At 47.8% G+C, this 15,019-nt stretch overlaps 1 protein-coding gene across 3 annotated transcripts in view; it reads left to right on the forward strand.

Moving 5' to 3' along the window:
* Window positions 1-14,439, forward strand: part of Vstm2b (V-set and transmembrane domain containing 2B) — a 32,659-nt gene extending 18,220 nt beyond the window's left edge. For all 3 annotated transcript variants that reach the window (XM_075951748.1, XM_075951750.1, XM_075951749.1), the window contains one exon: window positions 13,770-14,439. In XM_075951748.1, coding sequence (XP_075807863.1) covers window positions 13,770-13,858 — 89 coding nt within the window. In that variant the 3' untranslated portion in view covers window positions 13,859-14,439. The remainder of the gene's footprint in view (window positions 1-13,769) is intronic.
* Window positions 14,440-15,019: the final 580 nt, after the last annotated feature.

Genomic DNA, 15,019 nt, shown 5'->3' on the forward strand with positions numbered 1-15,019 from the left:
GGCTAAATTATATTTCTACAGGAAAGTTCTCAGTGAGAAACAATGTGCAGGCATCCCCAAAAACAGAATGTATACAGAAGTTTCTGGCCTGTCTGGTCCCACAGCCATTCAGTTTCAAAGAAACACACAGAGGTTTATATTAATTATAATACAATATAATAAGCCTGTTAGTTCAGGCTTATTATTAACTAGCTCTTACAACTTAAATTTACCTACAGTTCTTGTCTATGTTTAGCCACATGTCTTGGTACCTTTTCTCAGTGAGGCATTCTCTCTCATCTTGCTTCCTCTGCATCTGGCTGATGACTGACTGTTTGCCTTTCCTCTTTCCAGACTTCTCTTAGTCTGATTGTCCCATATATACTTCTTGCCTGGCTACTGGCCAGTCATTATTTTATTAAACCAATAAGAGTGATAAATCTTTACAGTGTGCAAAAAGCATGATCCCACAGCAACAGAAGAGGGGGCAGAGGTTTATAAATGGAAAGATAGACCTGGAAAAGCCGATAGTTCTGGTCACAGGGCTAACCCTGTTCTCTGCCCTGGGATCAACACCACATACTATACACATAGGTGCTTGTCAGGCCTGCCTCTGAGGAGAAGTACAGGGAGGCTGGGGCCCTATTTAGCAGACTAGAGGGCAACCATTATGTGCCTGATCCAGGGAAATCTTGGAAACTCTGGCTCAAGGATCATGAATACAGAACAGGAGAAATGAACCCAGTCTACTTGAATGAAAATGGGCTGAGTGGGAGACTTCAGGGAGGGCTGGATTCCCTTATCCACCACTCTACCTCCACTTCCCAGTCAGTGTAATGGTTACATGAGCACTGCACAATCCTCAAGTTCGGAAGTAGACTGGGGGTAACCTAGAGCAAATGTTCCCAAATCGTGTTCCTTGTAAACTGCTAAGTACTGCTAGCCTCATTTGTTCCTATTTCTAATATTTGCATTTATGCTTGCATGTTTATTTGCTGTAGTGCTGGGGCTTATTTATTGTAGCCTTGCACTTTCTGGGCAAGCATTGTACCACTGAATTACACCTTAACCCCTTACTGGTGGATTCTAGATGGGTGTTCTACCACTGAGATACATTGGTCTCTTGCTAGACTTCTGGTGGTTGTATTTTGGTTTCATGTAGTTATTAGTTTGAGAAAACTAATTCTACAATTTAAACATATCCAAACATAGTTGATATGGTCCAAATTACATGGAAAATATATGTACTATATATATATATATAATGTACATATATACATTTATATTTGGAAATATACAAAATCCACAAATATTTTGCGCATAAATCAATGCTCTGCCTTCTATGAAAGGGATTTGGAACAGCTTGGAAAAATGCATGTTGCGTGATAGAGCACATTCAGGGAGAAATGAAAGAAAAAGTTGAAACGAGTCTGAGGAAATATGCATGAGAGATGCATCTGAGTCATAGTGGGTTGGAAGGTCAGGTTACTAAGCCCGGCTCCCTAGGAATCTAGGACAGGTTCTTAGCCCCAGGTAGAGGCCATGTATGGAACGTCTGACCACTGCTACACAGTGGGCAGCTGGGGCTTATGTCCAACCATTCAACCCGCCAACAGTGACTCTCACAGCACAGGCAGCACACAGAAACAGGGAGGCACAGATGAGTCACAGTTTCCCCTCTCGTTAGCTCACCCTCTGGCATAAGACAAGGGTGTCAGACAGCAAACACACCCGCAGCTGCCCACACACAACCCAGAGGAAACTGACTGTGCTCTAGAGTCCTTGGGATAAGGGAGGTTTCTAACCTGAGGCTTGAAGAGAACTCCTGGGAGCAGGAAGACAGGTGGGTGAAGGGCACCGGAGGATGAAACTAAAGGAGGCTGTGCCCAGATGAGAGTTGGTAGGATGAGAAGCTGTGCAAGGGGACAAAACAGGGGCAATATCCAACAGAGGCAGCGCTATCAAGGGGACAAAACAGGGGCAATATCCAGCAGAGGCAGCGCTACCAAGGGGGCAAAACGGGCAATATCCAACAGAGGCCGCGCTATCTTGGAGTCATCTACGTGGACCTCTGGGCTCAGCAGGGGAAGGTTGATAAACTCCAGAGACCTGACAATGGAAATGGCCTTCCTGAAGGCATGGGGAAATGAGTGTATACAACTAGTCTCCAGATGGGAGTCTACTTCATCTGGAACTTGATCCACTCAAAGGAAGGAGGAGGCAAGTGGAAACCCCATCCTGGAGAGGGTTCCGGAGAGGTTCCAGCAGCTAGGAAGCCTGAAAAATTCAGATACCAGGAAGATGCTGGCCGTAACCCTCGACCAGCACCCCACGGCTGTGCATGTTACTGACTCTAGGACGTATCCATGAAAGGGAAAAACGAGTTCCACTTCCTAAGGTCACAGGAGAAAATACTCACAAAAGACAGAGTACGTTTCTAGGTACAGAGACTATTTCAGATGCCTACTAACACTCCATGGCCCCAAAGATAATTAAACCAAAGCAAGCCGAGTGTGGGATCTCCTAGATGAGGACCGGCCCGACACAGAGCCGCAGCCCCAGCACACTCAGCTGCTGAGAACCCTCATGCTCACTGTAGTTAAGGCCTCTGGTGGCCCACTGCCTACCGTGGAGAAAGGGCCTTGTCACTCACCGCTATAATTAAGAGATTCCATGAAAGGAGCCTTTGGGGAAAGATCCCATTTGGAACTAAATAGACTGTCAAGGCCCCATCAACTAAGTTGGCCACCCAAGAAAGTGTGTTAATGCACATGTGGAAATGCCACTGTGAACATGGAGAACATGGCTCAGTGATAGACTCCACCAGTGAGAGAGAGGCTGGAGTGTGGTTCAGTGGTAGAGCACCTTCCCAGGATCCCCAGCAAGGGGCTGGGAATGTGCTCAATGGTAGAGCATCTACTTGTACAAGCTCCTGGGTTCCAACCCCAGAAATGCAGCAAATGTCCAATGAAACCTATTCTGTACAATTGGCACAAACAAACAGAAACAATGAAAATAAGTTATTGTGACTATTTGTTTTGGTTTGGTTTTTTTTTGGTTTTTCGAGACAGGGTTTCTCTGTAGCTTTGGTGCCCGTCCTGGAACTAGCTCTTGTAGACCAGGCTGGCCTCGAACTCCTAGAGATCCGCCTGCCTCTGCCTCCCGAGTGCTGGGATTAAAGGCGTGCTCCACCACTGCCCGGCTTATTGTGACTATTAAATTCAGGAGGAAAATCCTCTCTACTCCCACTTTGGAAGCAACCTAACCTGTGGGGGGAAAATGACTTCATGTTCTTTGGTCCTAGGAGAGGCATAAGTGATGACTGTAGCCCACTGTGTGGACAGAAGCCAGGCTGCCTGGATTCAAGTCAGCACAGTTGACCTCAGTCTGACCTTTATCTGTATCAAATAAAAATTAAACTTGGGATTCAGATAGATGGTTAGTGGTACCTTGATGTAAGTATTGCCCATGAGCTATTTGGGGTAGGTTGGCCACTGTTAATCTGAAGCTCAAAACTAACTCATGGCCTGTAATTTATCTGTAAACCTTGGGCCTCAGGCGAGTTACTTCTCATTGGATATCAGTTTCTGCATTCTAAATGAATTGTGGTTTTTGTTTTGTTTGTTTTTAAGGAGAGTGTGGTGCTATGCACATCTGTTATTCCAGCACTCAGTAGCCTGAGGCAGAAGGATTACCAGACTAATCTGGGCTACCCAACAAGCCCCAGGCCATGTAGGTAGCAGAGATACTAGTGCCTGGTTTTAAGCGCCTTGGTGATTGATTGAGGCAGTCTGCCTGGAGGAGTCAATGTGCAGTTAAGACAATAAGGGATGAATCAGGCCAAGGGAAACAGAGCCATTGGTTAGTGGTTCTACCGCCTACCCCGGGTGCTGGCAAGGAGAGTCGACCATCATACAAGGCTGGAAATGTGGTACTATTGAAACAATTAAGAAAGGTTCTCACGGAAGCATCGAGGTGGTGGCTCTTTCCTCTGCAATGGGGATCTGTCCAAGGCTCTGCACCTTTATCTCCAAGTACATGCAAGAAACAGTTTGGGCATTGGTGGCAATGGAGGAAGGAAAATGTTTCAAAATACGGAGGCCAGCATTAAGCCACGGTAGAAGACTGTCTCATCCCCATGACTGAACTGGGTGTGCTTCATTCACCTATGATAGACTTGGCTGTGACATAAAAGGGCTCATAAGTTAATTTCCAGGTAGTGGCACTGTTGAGAGGTCAACAGCTCCATTGCTGGATTAACCCATTGCTGAATTCTTAGCTGGATGGTTTGTTAGGAAGAGGAGGAGCAAGGCTGGAGGAAGTCGGCCATTGACGGTGTGGATTTGAAGGGTAATCTCACCTAGCCCTCCTCTTCCCCCACTTTCCTTTCCTGGCCTCCAGGAGGTAGGCAGCATTGCCCATCACACCCTTCTGCCGTGATGTTCTAACTCCCCACAGCCTCAGAACAGTGAGCCAGGACCGTGGCCTGACACGTCTGAAAACATGAGCCAAAGGGAATCCCTCCTGTGAGTGGATTCATTCAGGCATTTTGTCACAGTAATAAAAACAAAGTGACTCAGATTCTCCAGGAGCAGTTAGGCTCCTCCCACTGAGAATGGTGGGGGGTGAGGGGAACTGGCTGAAGCAGGAAGCCTCATGGCCCTCGCCAGGATGCATGAGTAGGAAGCCATCAGCAAGGCGCAGGTCCCCGTCTCAACTGCGGTCCATGTCTGCAGGTCCTATGCCAGCCTTTCTGTAAGAGATACGCATCAGTTAGCTGCTTCTAGTTTTTGCCCCACTTACCAGCACACGCTGATTTTATGGCAGAAATGAATTCCACCCAAACAAACTCCCTTAGTGCACAATTATTCCTCGCTGGCTCCCTTTAGATAAATATCTATGAAGAGGCTTTAATTAAAATGTCAACAGGGGAGGCAGCCTTGCATGCTGCCATCTTCCCACTCAGCAGTAAGTTGGACCCGGGTAGAGTCCAACGGGAAAAATGAGAACTGAGCTTGCCAGGAGGTCCAGCCCCATGTCAGGGAAGGGACCTGCCCCTGCCCACTGCACAGCTGAGCGCAGACCTAGTGGGACCTAAGCCAGACTCCTCCTCAATTCTGAGGCCAGAGCTGGCTCAGACGCTGTGCACTTGGACATCGGCAAATGGCAGGGTGTGGGGATGCATGTGACCGAGAAAGGCTGTACCGGAATCCACTGCACAGAGGCCAGGGTGGTGGCTGGTAGCTCGCTTGGGTCTGGGTAGGGGATCAGGAGGGCAAGGACCGGGAGACTCCTGCTGAGAAGGACACAGCATCAGCCGCAAAGGAGAGGCAGGGTGCTAATGCCTGGGTCTTTCACAATCTATGCATGGAGTCTCCTAATTTTAAATGGTTCAGATTAGAATTTACTTTTTTTTCCCCACCCTTCTGCAACCCAGGCTCTACCCTCAGGTGGCCACATTGTGTCTCACTTGCCGATAGGTTCTGCAGAAAAAGGGGTTTATAACGAGAGAGGCAGGAAGTGGGGGAGGCGTGAAATTGCGATGAAGGGTGAAGGACAGTTTCCTGAAGTGACAGACTCTGCTGTGGCGCTGCTGAGGCTTCTGGATGATGTGTGGAGAAGGGATGATGTGTGACATTGACCTTGGCCAAGATGCTGCCTGTGTCCTTTTTGTTCTTCTCTGGAGGTGGGGGAGGGGGTCTGCTGCTTCCTGAGAGAGCAGAGGTGCAGCTGGAATGGCAGGGTCCTCAGAGCATGTGAGGGGAAACAGGGGGTAAATGCTGTCTTAAAAGAGGAGGGCTCTATCCAGCCTTGAGTAGAGGTTCTAGTTCACGCTCGCCCTTTTTGTCTCATTCACAGAGGCTGCAGAAGAAGAAAGCAATACAACTGGGCATGGGTACTCAAAGGCCCACTATCCTGTGTGCATGGCTTGGGTCCTTAACTTTATTTAGCCACGAAGTCTTTGTTGAAAAGACAGGGTTAGAACTTCACAAAGTACACAGCAGCTTTTAGTGACCATAGTGCGCTCAGTAGAAAGGGGGCCGGCTGCGGGCACACCCTTCAGGAATCCTCCGATATCACAGCCAAGCTCAAGGGCGGAATGGCTTTGTCCATGAGAGATAGACAACAACAACCTGCCTGCACTCTGAGTCCCCATTCTGCACAGTTCTGCAGAGGAAGGCACCAGTAGGCCAAGCCTGCAGTGCCAACCTGCAAATGAGCTCCAACCCATTCAGGTTACCAGGGCCAGAACCAGCTTACTGACCCCAAAATATCATAACCGTGGTTACACTTCTCATGCCTGAAAAAAAAAACTGAAGTCTGTGAGCAACCCTAAACAGTCTCTGGCTGAGTGGTGTGTGTGTGTGTGTGTGTGTGATGTGTGTGTGTGTGTGTGTGTGTGTGTGTGTGTGTGTGTGTGTGTGTGTGTGATGTGTAAGCTGCTGAGCCAGCCTTCCCCAGCCCTGCCGCAGCTCTCAGCCTTCAGGGTCAGGATATAGGGGTTGGGTCAGAGGTTCCTCAGCTCTCCACAGAGACCAGATACCCCAGGCCCATGTGTGGGCAGCAATGCCACCCTCAGAGGGATCTCTGTGTCAGTCAATTTTGTATCACAATAGCCAACTCAAATAACGTAAAAGGAGGAATTTGTGTTTTGGCTCCATTTCATGAGGCTTCTGTCTATGACTTTGTTGCTTGGGGCCTACAGTGAGGCACAGCGTCATGGTGTGAGCATGAGATGGTGTGAGACTATCCAAACGCATGGTGGACAGGGAAGAGAGAGCACAAGACACATCACACGTGACCTGCTCCCACCAACCAGGCCCACCTAAAGTTTCCAAGACCTCCCCAAGGGACACTTCTACCTGGGACCAATGCTTTCATTCTGTGAGCCCTTGATGGGGAGAACGTAGATCTCAACTGTAAACCACCTTGGGAGCTTCATTCACAGGCTTGGACTCTACACAAGAGGAAGCCCGGACACAGCCTCATTCTTTTCTCTATCAAAACATTAAATGGGTTTAACAATTCCATGCACTTTTCTGACAGGGCATTATAATTCTTTTGTTGCTGGATCAATGGAAATGATGAATTTTCCAGGCAAAAGCTACTTGGACTGAGATGTGTATATACATGTGTGTATGTATATGAGTGTGCATGTAGGCATGCACACATCCTTGTCCATTGTATCTTTTCTAGTTCTTAGTTATTATATTTTATTTATTTGCACCTCCCAACTGTCCTGTTTCTCTACTTCTTTTTATTCCCTCTCATCCCCCTCCTCTCTTTCATTCCTGCCCCCTTCCTGAGACATGGTCTCGGTATGCAGCCAGGCTGACCTGAAACTTGCAATCCTTCTGTCTAAGGGCTAGGATTATGTGCCACGATACCCTATTAGCAGTCTCACAGGCTTCAGTTTCATTAAGAATGATCAGCAACACAGCAGTGCTGGTTTGAGGTGAAGATGAATCAGCCATTCCTCTTTCCAGGGCTTCCCTCACCTCTTGGGCTGCCTGAATCTCCAGCTTCATCATGACTAACACACTGGTGTGCACTCTGGCGCTATTCTTGGTTCGCCTCCGGAAGGGAGGAAATAGATGGAAAGGCTGTTAGCATGTGATCAGTTCAGCACACCAGACTGTCTCTTCAGCCCCATATTCTAGGAATGTCAGAAGAGAGGCCCCAAGGTAGGTGAGTGAGCCAGCTACACCAAACACACCCACTCAGCCATTGTCCACCTGTGCCCTCTACAGGGTCAAGCTAAGTTGCACTTGTCTGGACGGCAGTGGGCAGTCCTGGCTGCTGCCTCTGGGATACGGGGAGGTAGGACCCCAGATGCAGAGGAGGCCCTGTACTAGACATCACAATAGGAGCTCTCCCTCAAAGAATGTGACTCCTTGGTCATTAAGTTCCAGTGGTGTTTTAAAAAAGAAGTAGATGAGGAGACAGCTCATGCACATTGGAAAAGTTCCCTCTTTGGAAAGCATTCGCAAAATTAACTCTTCGGCTCTGCTCAGGCAAGATGGTCCTTTTAAAGTTTTGCTCGTGAGTTGGTGCTCTCCTGCTGCTTTTTATAGGGGCTCTGGGGATTGAACACCGGTTGCCAGGCTTTCAAGCAAGTGCCTCTGCATGTTGAGCATCCATTCAGCCCTAAGATGTTGTGTATACGTTTATCAGTGTGGTACTTGGGGGTCAAATCCAATGCCACGTACATTTGGATAAACGCTGTCTCTCTGAGATACATTCCTAGATCCTTTTTTTGTTTGTGTATTTTGTTTTGTTTTTGAAAGAAGGTCTCACTGTGTAGCCCAGATAGATTCTCCTGTCTCAACCTCCTGAGTACTGGAATTGCAAGTGTGTCTAACACACCTGGCTCACACTGGTCTTTTCTGAAACTTCTGCTTGCACGGCATTGACTATCTGGGCTGCTTTTGTTTGTATGTTGTAGGGAATGTCTTTTTGCTGTGTGATAGAGGACCTTAAAACCCAGTGACTTTCGTGTGACATTATGGTCGTTGTCTTAGGTTTCTATTGCAGGGAAGAGACACAATAACCATGACAGCTCTTATAAAAGGAAACATTTAATTGAGGTGGCGGCTTCCATTTTCAGAGGTTTAGTTCATTGTCGTCATGACAGGGAGCATGGTGACTAGAGGTGTGGCAGCGTGGAAGCAGACATGGTGCTGGAGAAGTCTACATCTTGATCCAAAGGCAACAGGAAGTGAACTGAGGTACTGGGTGGTATCTTGACCATATATGGGACTTCAAAGCCTGCCTCCACAGTGACACACTTCCTCCAACAGAACTGCACCTACTCCGACAAAGCCACCTCCTAATAGTGCCATTCAGACCACCACCGTGATTTCTCTCGGCTCACCTGGGAAGTTTCTCGCTTGGTCTCTGCTGGGCTCAGCTAAGTGATTGGTGCCAATTCACTTGGGGATTGATTGGTCTGGAGGAACCTTATCTAGGATATCTCATGACCCCCATTCTTCAGAAGGCTGACTCAGACTTAGACAGTTCATTCTGAAAGTGCACAGCCCTCTGTAAACTTTGCCTCACTCTGGTGATAGTCCACTGTCTACAACAGGTCATGTGAGGGAGGCGCTATCACGGAACGTGCATGGTGGAGAGGAGGAAGGCTTTGCATGGCCTGCCTCTGTAACACCGGCAAGACATATACTAATTTTATGGCATATGCTACAAGACCCGGAGAGGTGAAGGGGGCTGTTAGCAACAGGACTAGGTTTAGGAACCCCTCTGGCCACCAAGCAGACATCCAACATTGAAGGCCCCACAGGTGTTGATCTCTACCTTCCATGCTCATTACCTTAGACAGCATCATGTGGTCCTTCTGTCCCTGGTGCTTCTACCTCTGGCCCAGCAGAGAGAATCAAGCTGCTTTTTGCATAGTAGGGATAGAACATAGGACTTTACTAAGGACCACTGAACTATGTCCTCAGTCTGAAACCTTTTAACACTAAGCAAGTGTGTAAGTCAAAGGGGTACTTGAAGGCAAGGTTAAATCTTGCTTTACCTCTCCTGTGCTTGCAGTACCACCTGGCCAGCCATCCTCAGACTGGTTTACATGTCCATTGACCACTTCTCTGACTGCTGCATATTTTGATGGTCTGAAATTCTGTGCACAACTGCTTTTAGATACCTCTCATTCCTGTTTCTGTCGCCTGAGCCTGCCTTAGCGCTAGGGTTTGCAAGAGTGTAACCATCAAAGCCTGGGCATTGGATGTCTAGTCTCCAAGCTATACGAGCTCAAGAAGCACCACCATCCCTTGTCCCTATTTTCAGACTGTTTTTTTCCATGTGCCCAAGAGCCCCTGCGAATTCTACCTGGACCTCTAGCCATCCATCAACTCACCTGTCACTGCATCCATCTTCCTAGCAATCTGTGAAAATGAGGAGGCACAAAAGAGGATTGTGGCCTTTGTAGCAATCAATGCACTGCGATTCTCTCTGCTGGTGATGGCCAGAAGCAGAGTGGCCAGATTGTGGGAGGGCAGGAGGAAAGACTGGGAAATTAAGATCTGAAGACTAGTATGTCCCGATAGGGTCGTGGATGGACTTCTTAACTGGGGTCGGGACTGTGCAGAGAAATAGCATCTCTGGAAAGACTGGACACAGGAGAGTCTGCCTTCTTCTCACTCCACAGTGTGAGCCAGCACCAGTCCACACGTGGGCAGATGCAGTCATGGAGATTCTGAATGGATCATCTGTTCAGCTTCTTTTTCATAAAGGAGAGGAGTAGGCATGGAGCATGAGTTCTATCACATACACAGTTGCAGGCAGAGCAAGCTGAATTATGGAGTAGGGAAAACGCTTTGGACTAAGAATAATGGCTAGGTCCAGTTACATCATGCCTAAGTATGCACCTGGAGGCCAGTGTACCACACTCAGGCATTCATGTTTACTGATGCACTAGCCACAATTACCAAGATACAGAACTAGCTTAAGTTCTCAGACTATATAAAGAAAATGGGGTTATATAGACACATTAGAATTTTATTCAGATGAGGAAAGTGGATGGAATTGGCAGCCATTGTGTTAAAGCAAAGTAAGCCAGACTCAGAAAGATAAGTATTATGTCTTTCTAGATTTAAAACTAACTCCCCCACCTCTCTCTCTCCCTCCCTCCCTCTCTCCCTCCCTCCCTGCCTCTCCCACCCCCCGCCTGCCTCTCTCTGTGTGTCTCTCTGTCTGTCTCTGTCTCTCTGTGTGTCTCTCTGTGTGTCTGTCTGTCTGTCTGTCTCTCTCTCTCTCTCTCTCTCTCTCTCTCTCTCTCTCGTGTGTGTGTGTGTGTGTGTCCATGTGTGATGAAAATAGAAGGAGCACTATTAGGAGAGGAGACCAGCAGGAGTAGGGATTAGGATGAGATGTGATAACCAGGCTGTACATGAACAAAGTCTGATAAAGACATGGATGGAAGACGTCTTGACGAAATCTGTTATTTTGAATGCTAATTAAAAGAATGAATTTAAAAAATAAACTACAACACAAGGCATGAGGAACATCTCAGAAAAGAGGGAAGATTGTAGGAATCAGAGGGCCAGACTGTCTGCTTGAGAGTGCGTCTTCTATATATGATAAGGAACTACACTCCTGAAACCTCAACATCATGGCTGCTTGAGAGTGCGTCTTCTATATATGATAAGGAACTACACTCCTGAAACCTCAACATCATGTCTGCTTGAGAGTGCGTCTTCTATATATGATAAGGAACTACACTCCTGAAACCTCAACAACATGTCTGCTTGAGAGTGTGTCTTCTATATATGATAAGGAACTATACTCATGAAACCTCAACAACATGGCTGCCTAAACAGGATCTGCACAATGGCAACACCAGCTGACATGCTAACAGAGATAGGGAAAGACTCACAAGGTCTAACCCCTAGATAAAGAACTAAAGAGGAGGGAATAATCTTACCAAGGATGAGTCTACTGACGGCTATCCAATCCCAAGTGATCAGCCCGAAACACATACACAGAGCAACAACATGAAATGTTCTCTCTCTCTCTCTCTCTCTCTCTCTCTCTCTCTCTCTCTCTCTCTCTCTCTCTCACACACACACACACACACACACACACACACACACACAGAGTAATAATGAAAGAAGTCAGAAATTTGGGAAGAGTAAGTGAGTGGCCTACACTAGAGGAGTTGGAGGGGGAGAAGAGAAGGGTGGAAATTATTTAAATGCAATTCTCATACATTAAATTCTAAATAAAGACTAATATCAAAAATTACAAGGAAAGAAAAAGATTGACAGTACTTCTACCCATGAAGATTGATAGTAGTTAATCTGATTACAGGGGAAAGCCAGACATCATAGAACCTTCATCCAGAAACTAATGGAAGCAGATGCAGAGATCCATAGCTAGAACTGGGCAGAGTTCCCAGAGTCCATTCGAAGAGAGGAGGGAGCGATGATATGAGCAAAGGGGTCAAGACCACGATGGGGACACCCACTGAAACAGCTTACCTGAGCTAGTGGGAACTCCCTGACTCAGGACTGACGGCAGGGGAACATGCATAGGACCAAACTGGACCCTTGGAATGTGGGGACAGTTGTGTGACTGGGGCAGTCTTGATACCACTGGCAGTGGAACCGGGATTTAACTATAGTGCTTGAACTGGCCTTTTGGAACTCATTTTCTTTGGAAGGATACCTTGTTCAGCCTAGATATAGTGGGCAGGGCCTTGGTCTCACCTTAAAGTGACTTGCTAGATGTTGTTGACTCCCCTTGGGAAGCCCTATGCTCTCTGAGTAGTGGATGGGGGGATGCGGTGGGTGGGAGGTAGAGGGAACAGGAGAAGGGGATGGAGTGGGGACTGGGATTGGTATGCAAAATGAGAAGAGGTTGATAGTACTACAGTCAGTCCCAACCTTGTTGGAAAAACCCTCATCTGACCTAATAGAGACGAAGGATCCAGTTGCCCTAGCAGCAGCTAGGGCAGACAGTTTTGCAAAGTCTCCACTCTTTCTGCAAATCTGGTGTTGACCAATGAAGAGTCTCCCACAGTCCTCCTGGGTATAGGGTTGCAGCCCAGCCTGCTGGAGGTTCAGGCGAAATGTATAGGAGAGCAGTCACCAGTGGTGTCCCCCAGCACCCCACTCAGCAGTGGTGTCCCCCAGCACCCCATTCAGAAGTGGTGTCCCCCAGTATCCCATTCAGAAGTGGTGTCCCCCAGTATCCCACTCAGCAGTGGTGTCCCCCAGCACCCCATTCACCAGTGGTGTCCCCCAGTATCCCATTCAGCAGTGGTGTCCCCCAGTATCCCATTCAGCAGTGAAGTCCCCCAGCACCCCACTCAGCAGTGGTGTCCCCCAGCACCCCACTCAGCAGTGGTGTCCCCCAGTATCACACTCAGCAGTGATGTCCCCCAGCATCCTATTAAGCCTATTCAGCAGTGGTGTCCCCCAGCATCCTATTCAGCAGTGATGTCCCCCAGCATTCCACTCAGCAGTGGTGTCCCCCAGTATCACATTCAGTAGTGGTGTCCCCCGGCATCCTATTCAGCAGTGGTGTCCCCCAGTACCAAGGCAGAAGAATAAGGAATCCCAGGAGAAGTAGGGCATTTTGCAGCTCAGGAGCCCAGGACTCTGGTGAGCTTTTCCTGGCTACACAGGGAGGTCTTTGTAACATCTGGACACTTTGAGAATAGGGGAGGAGACAAGCAGTGGCCAGGAGGAGGCAGGATGAAGACTTGGTAGTTAGGTGTTAGGGCCCAGAGGCAGACCAGGCGCCCAGACACTGGAGGAAAAGGTGGGTATGATACAGACAGTGTGGGGCCAGATGTGTGGGATCTTAGGTATCCACCCACACCAGCCTGTGATTACTGAGATCCCCATCTCCAGGAGCAGCTTGACAGCATGGTTATGGAAGGAAGGCAAACACCCAGAAACCACCGTTGACAGGACCTGTGAGGATGCTGAGGTCTGCCATTTAGACAGGAACTTGGAGAGGTTGCCTGGAAGCTGGCACTGTGTGAAGAGGTGGAGGAGGTGGGGGAGGTGAGCCTTCATTTCGAGGACACTTGGAAGAAGCAGGTTGTCTTTAGTGAAACAAAGCAGTGTCTAGCACGTCCACCTCAGGACAAGCGCACCTGTGTCTGACCACATCTGGCTCCATCTTTAAACAGAAGCAGCCATGGCAGCCTCCAGCTGGCTCCTGTGGTTTCAGAAGCCTCGGAAAGCCTCCCTCGACTCTGGTCTGCCTCAGGGTCCCAGGTTCTCAGGAGTCCAGTTGACTGTCTGTTTTCTCTTCCCCTGCAGGTACCGGCCCTGCCTACAGCACAGACCCTCTGCTGTCCCTGCTCTTGTTAGCGCTGCATAGGTTCCTGCACCCATTGCTGGGACACTGACAGCCATAAAATTTCGGCAGCCACGCGGGGGAGGACCTTGCCACATGGACACAAGGACCAAGGGAAGCATGAAGAAGTCCATGCAGAAATAAATAAATCTTATTTTTTGGGGAAGTAACACAAATTTAGAAGACTTAAAGTAACGCATCAAGTTTCCAGATAGGATGGAGCGAAGGCCGTGCTGTCTGCATGGGGCGCTGAGCTCTCCACGGCAACGTCCAGTTTCTGTTTCTTTCCTTCACGTGCCCTCCGAGTCTTCATTTTGCACGAACTGTTGAACAGGTACTTTGAGGATAATATGTAAAAAAAAAAAAAAAAAAAAGTCGGGTCAAAGCCTTTCTGACAAAGTAAAATATTTTTAGGAGATTATTGTGTTTAGAAATTTTTTTTGAATTTACTTTTTCTTTGGGGGCTTTTCTTTATTAAATTATTTCTTTGGAGACATTTTGATTAAAAAAAAACACCATAATTAAAACTCACTGTCAATAATATTTATTTTTAAATAAAGATTGGAAACAAGGGTATAGTTGTTTATAAACTGCACTGTATATTGCTGAATAACAGTTGAATAATAAAAAAGAATCCCTTTTAAATAGACTTTCTACAGCCATGTATGACTGTCCAGTTTCAGTGCCTGCTGCAGCCAGACACTGTGACCTCCTCTTCACAGACACCAGCTGAATGTCTCCCAGGGCAGACGGTAGCCCAGGACACCTGGCTGGGCCACAGCAAGCAGACAAGAGTACCTGCCTAGCCTGCCAAGGGACGGGGGACTTCCCAGAAACAAGAATGAAGAGGGCGGGCTACTGTGCAAGCCAAGAGCCAGCCTTCCTTTCCAGCCTTCAGTAGAGCTGAGGTGCACTTACCTGCTGTGAGCTCATATGCCAGCCTGCGCTGGTCCTAGCTTCAGTGAGCCTCAAAAAGAGAGGTGGCTAGTTGTCTGTACTCGCTTAGTGGGGATGGCTTTTGGCCTCTGAATCTGTGAGTTTGGGGACAGGTTGCATGTCTCAGAGACACTAATATGCCATGGGAGCTACCTACTATTAACTTCATGATAGGACTCCGTTAAATACCCAGACCTGTGGGTATTTAAATATAGCCAGACTTTTACAACTGTTGTTTATTTGGGGGTTTGTTTTGTTTTAGTTTTAGATTGGTTTG

Source organism: Microtus pennsylvanicus, chromosome 17 (assembly GCF_037038515.1).
Source record: "Microtus pennsylvanicus isolate mMicPen1 chromosome 17, mMicPen1.hap1, whole genome shotgun sequence".
NCBI lineage: Eukaryota > Metazoa > Chordata > Mammalia > Rodentia > Cricetidae > Microtus > Microtus pennsylvanicus.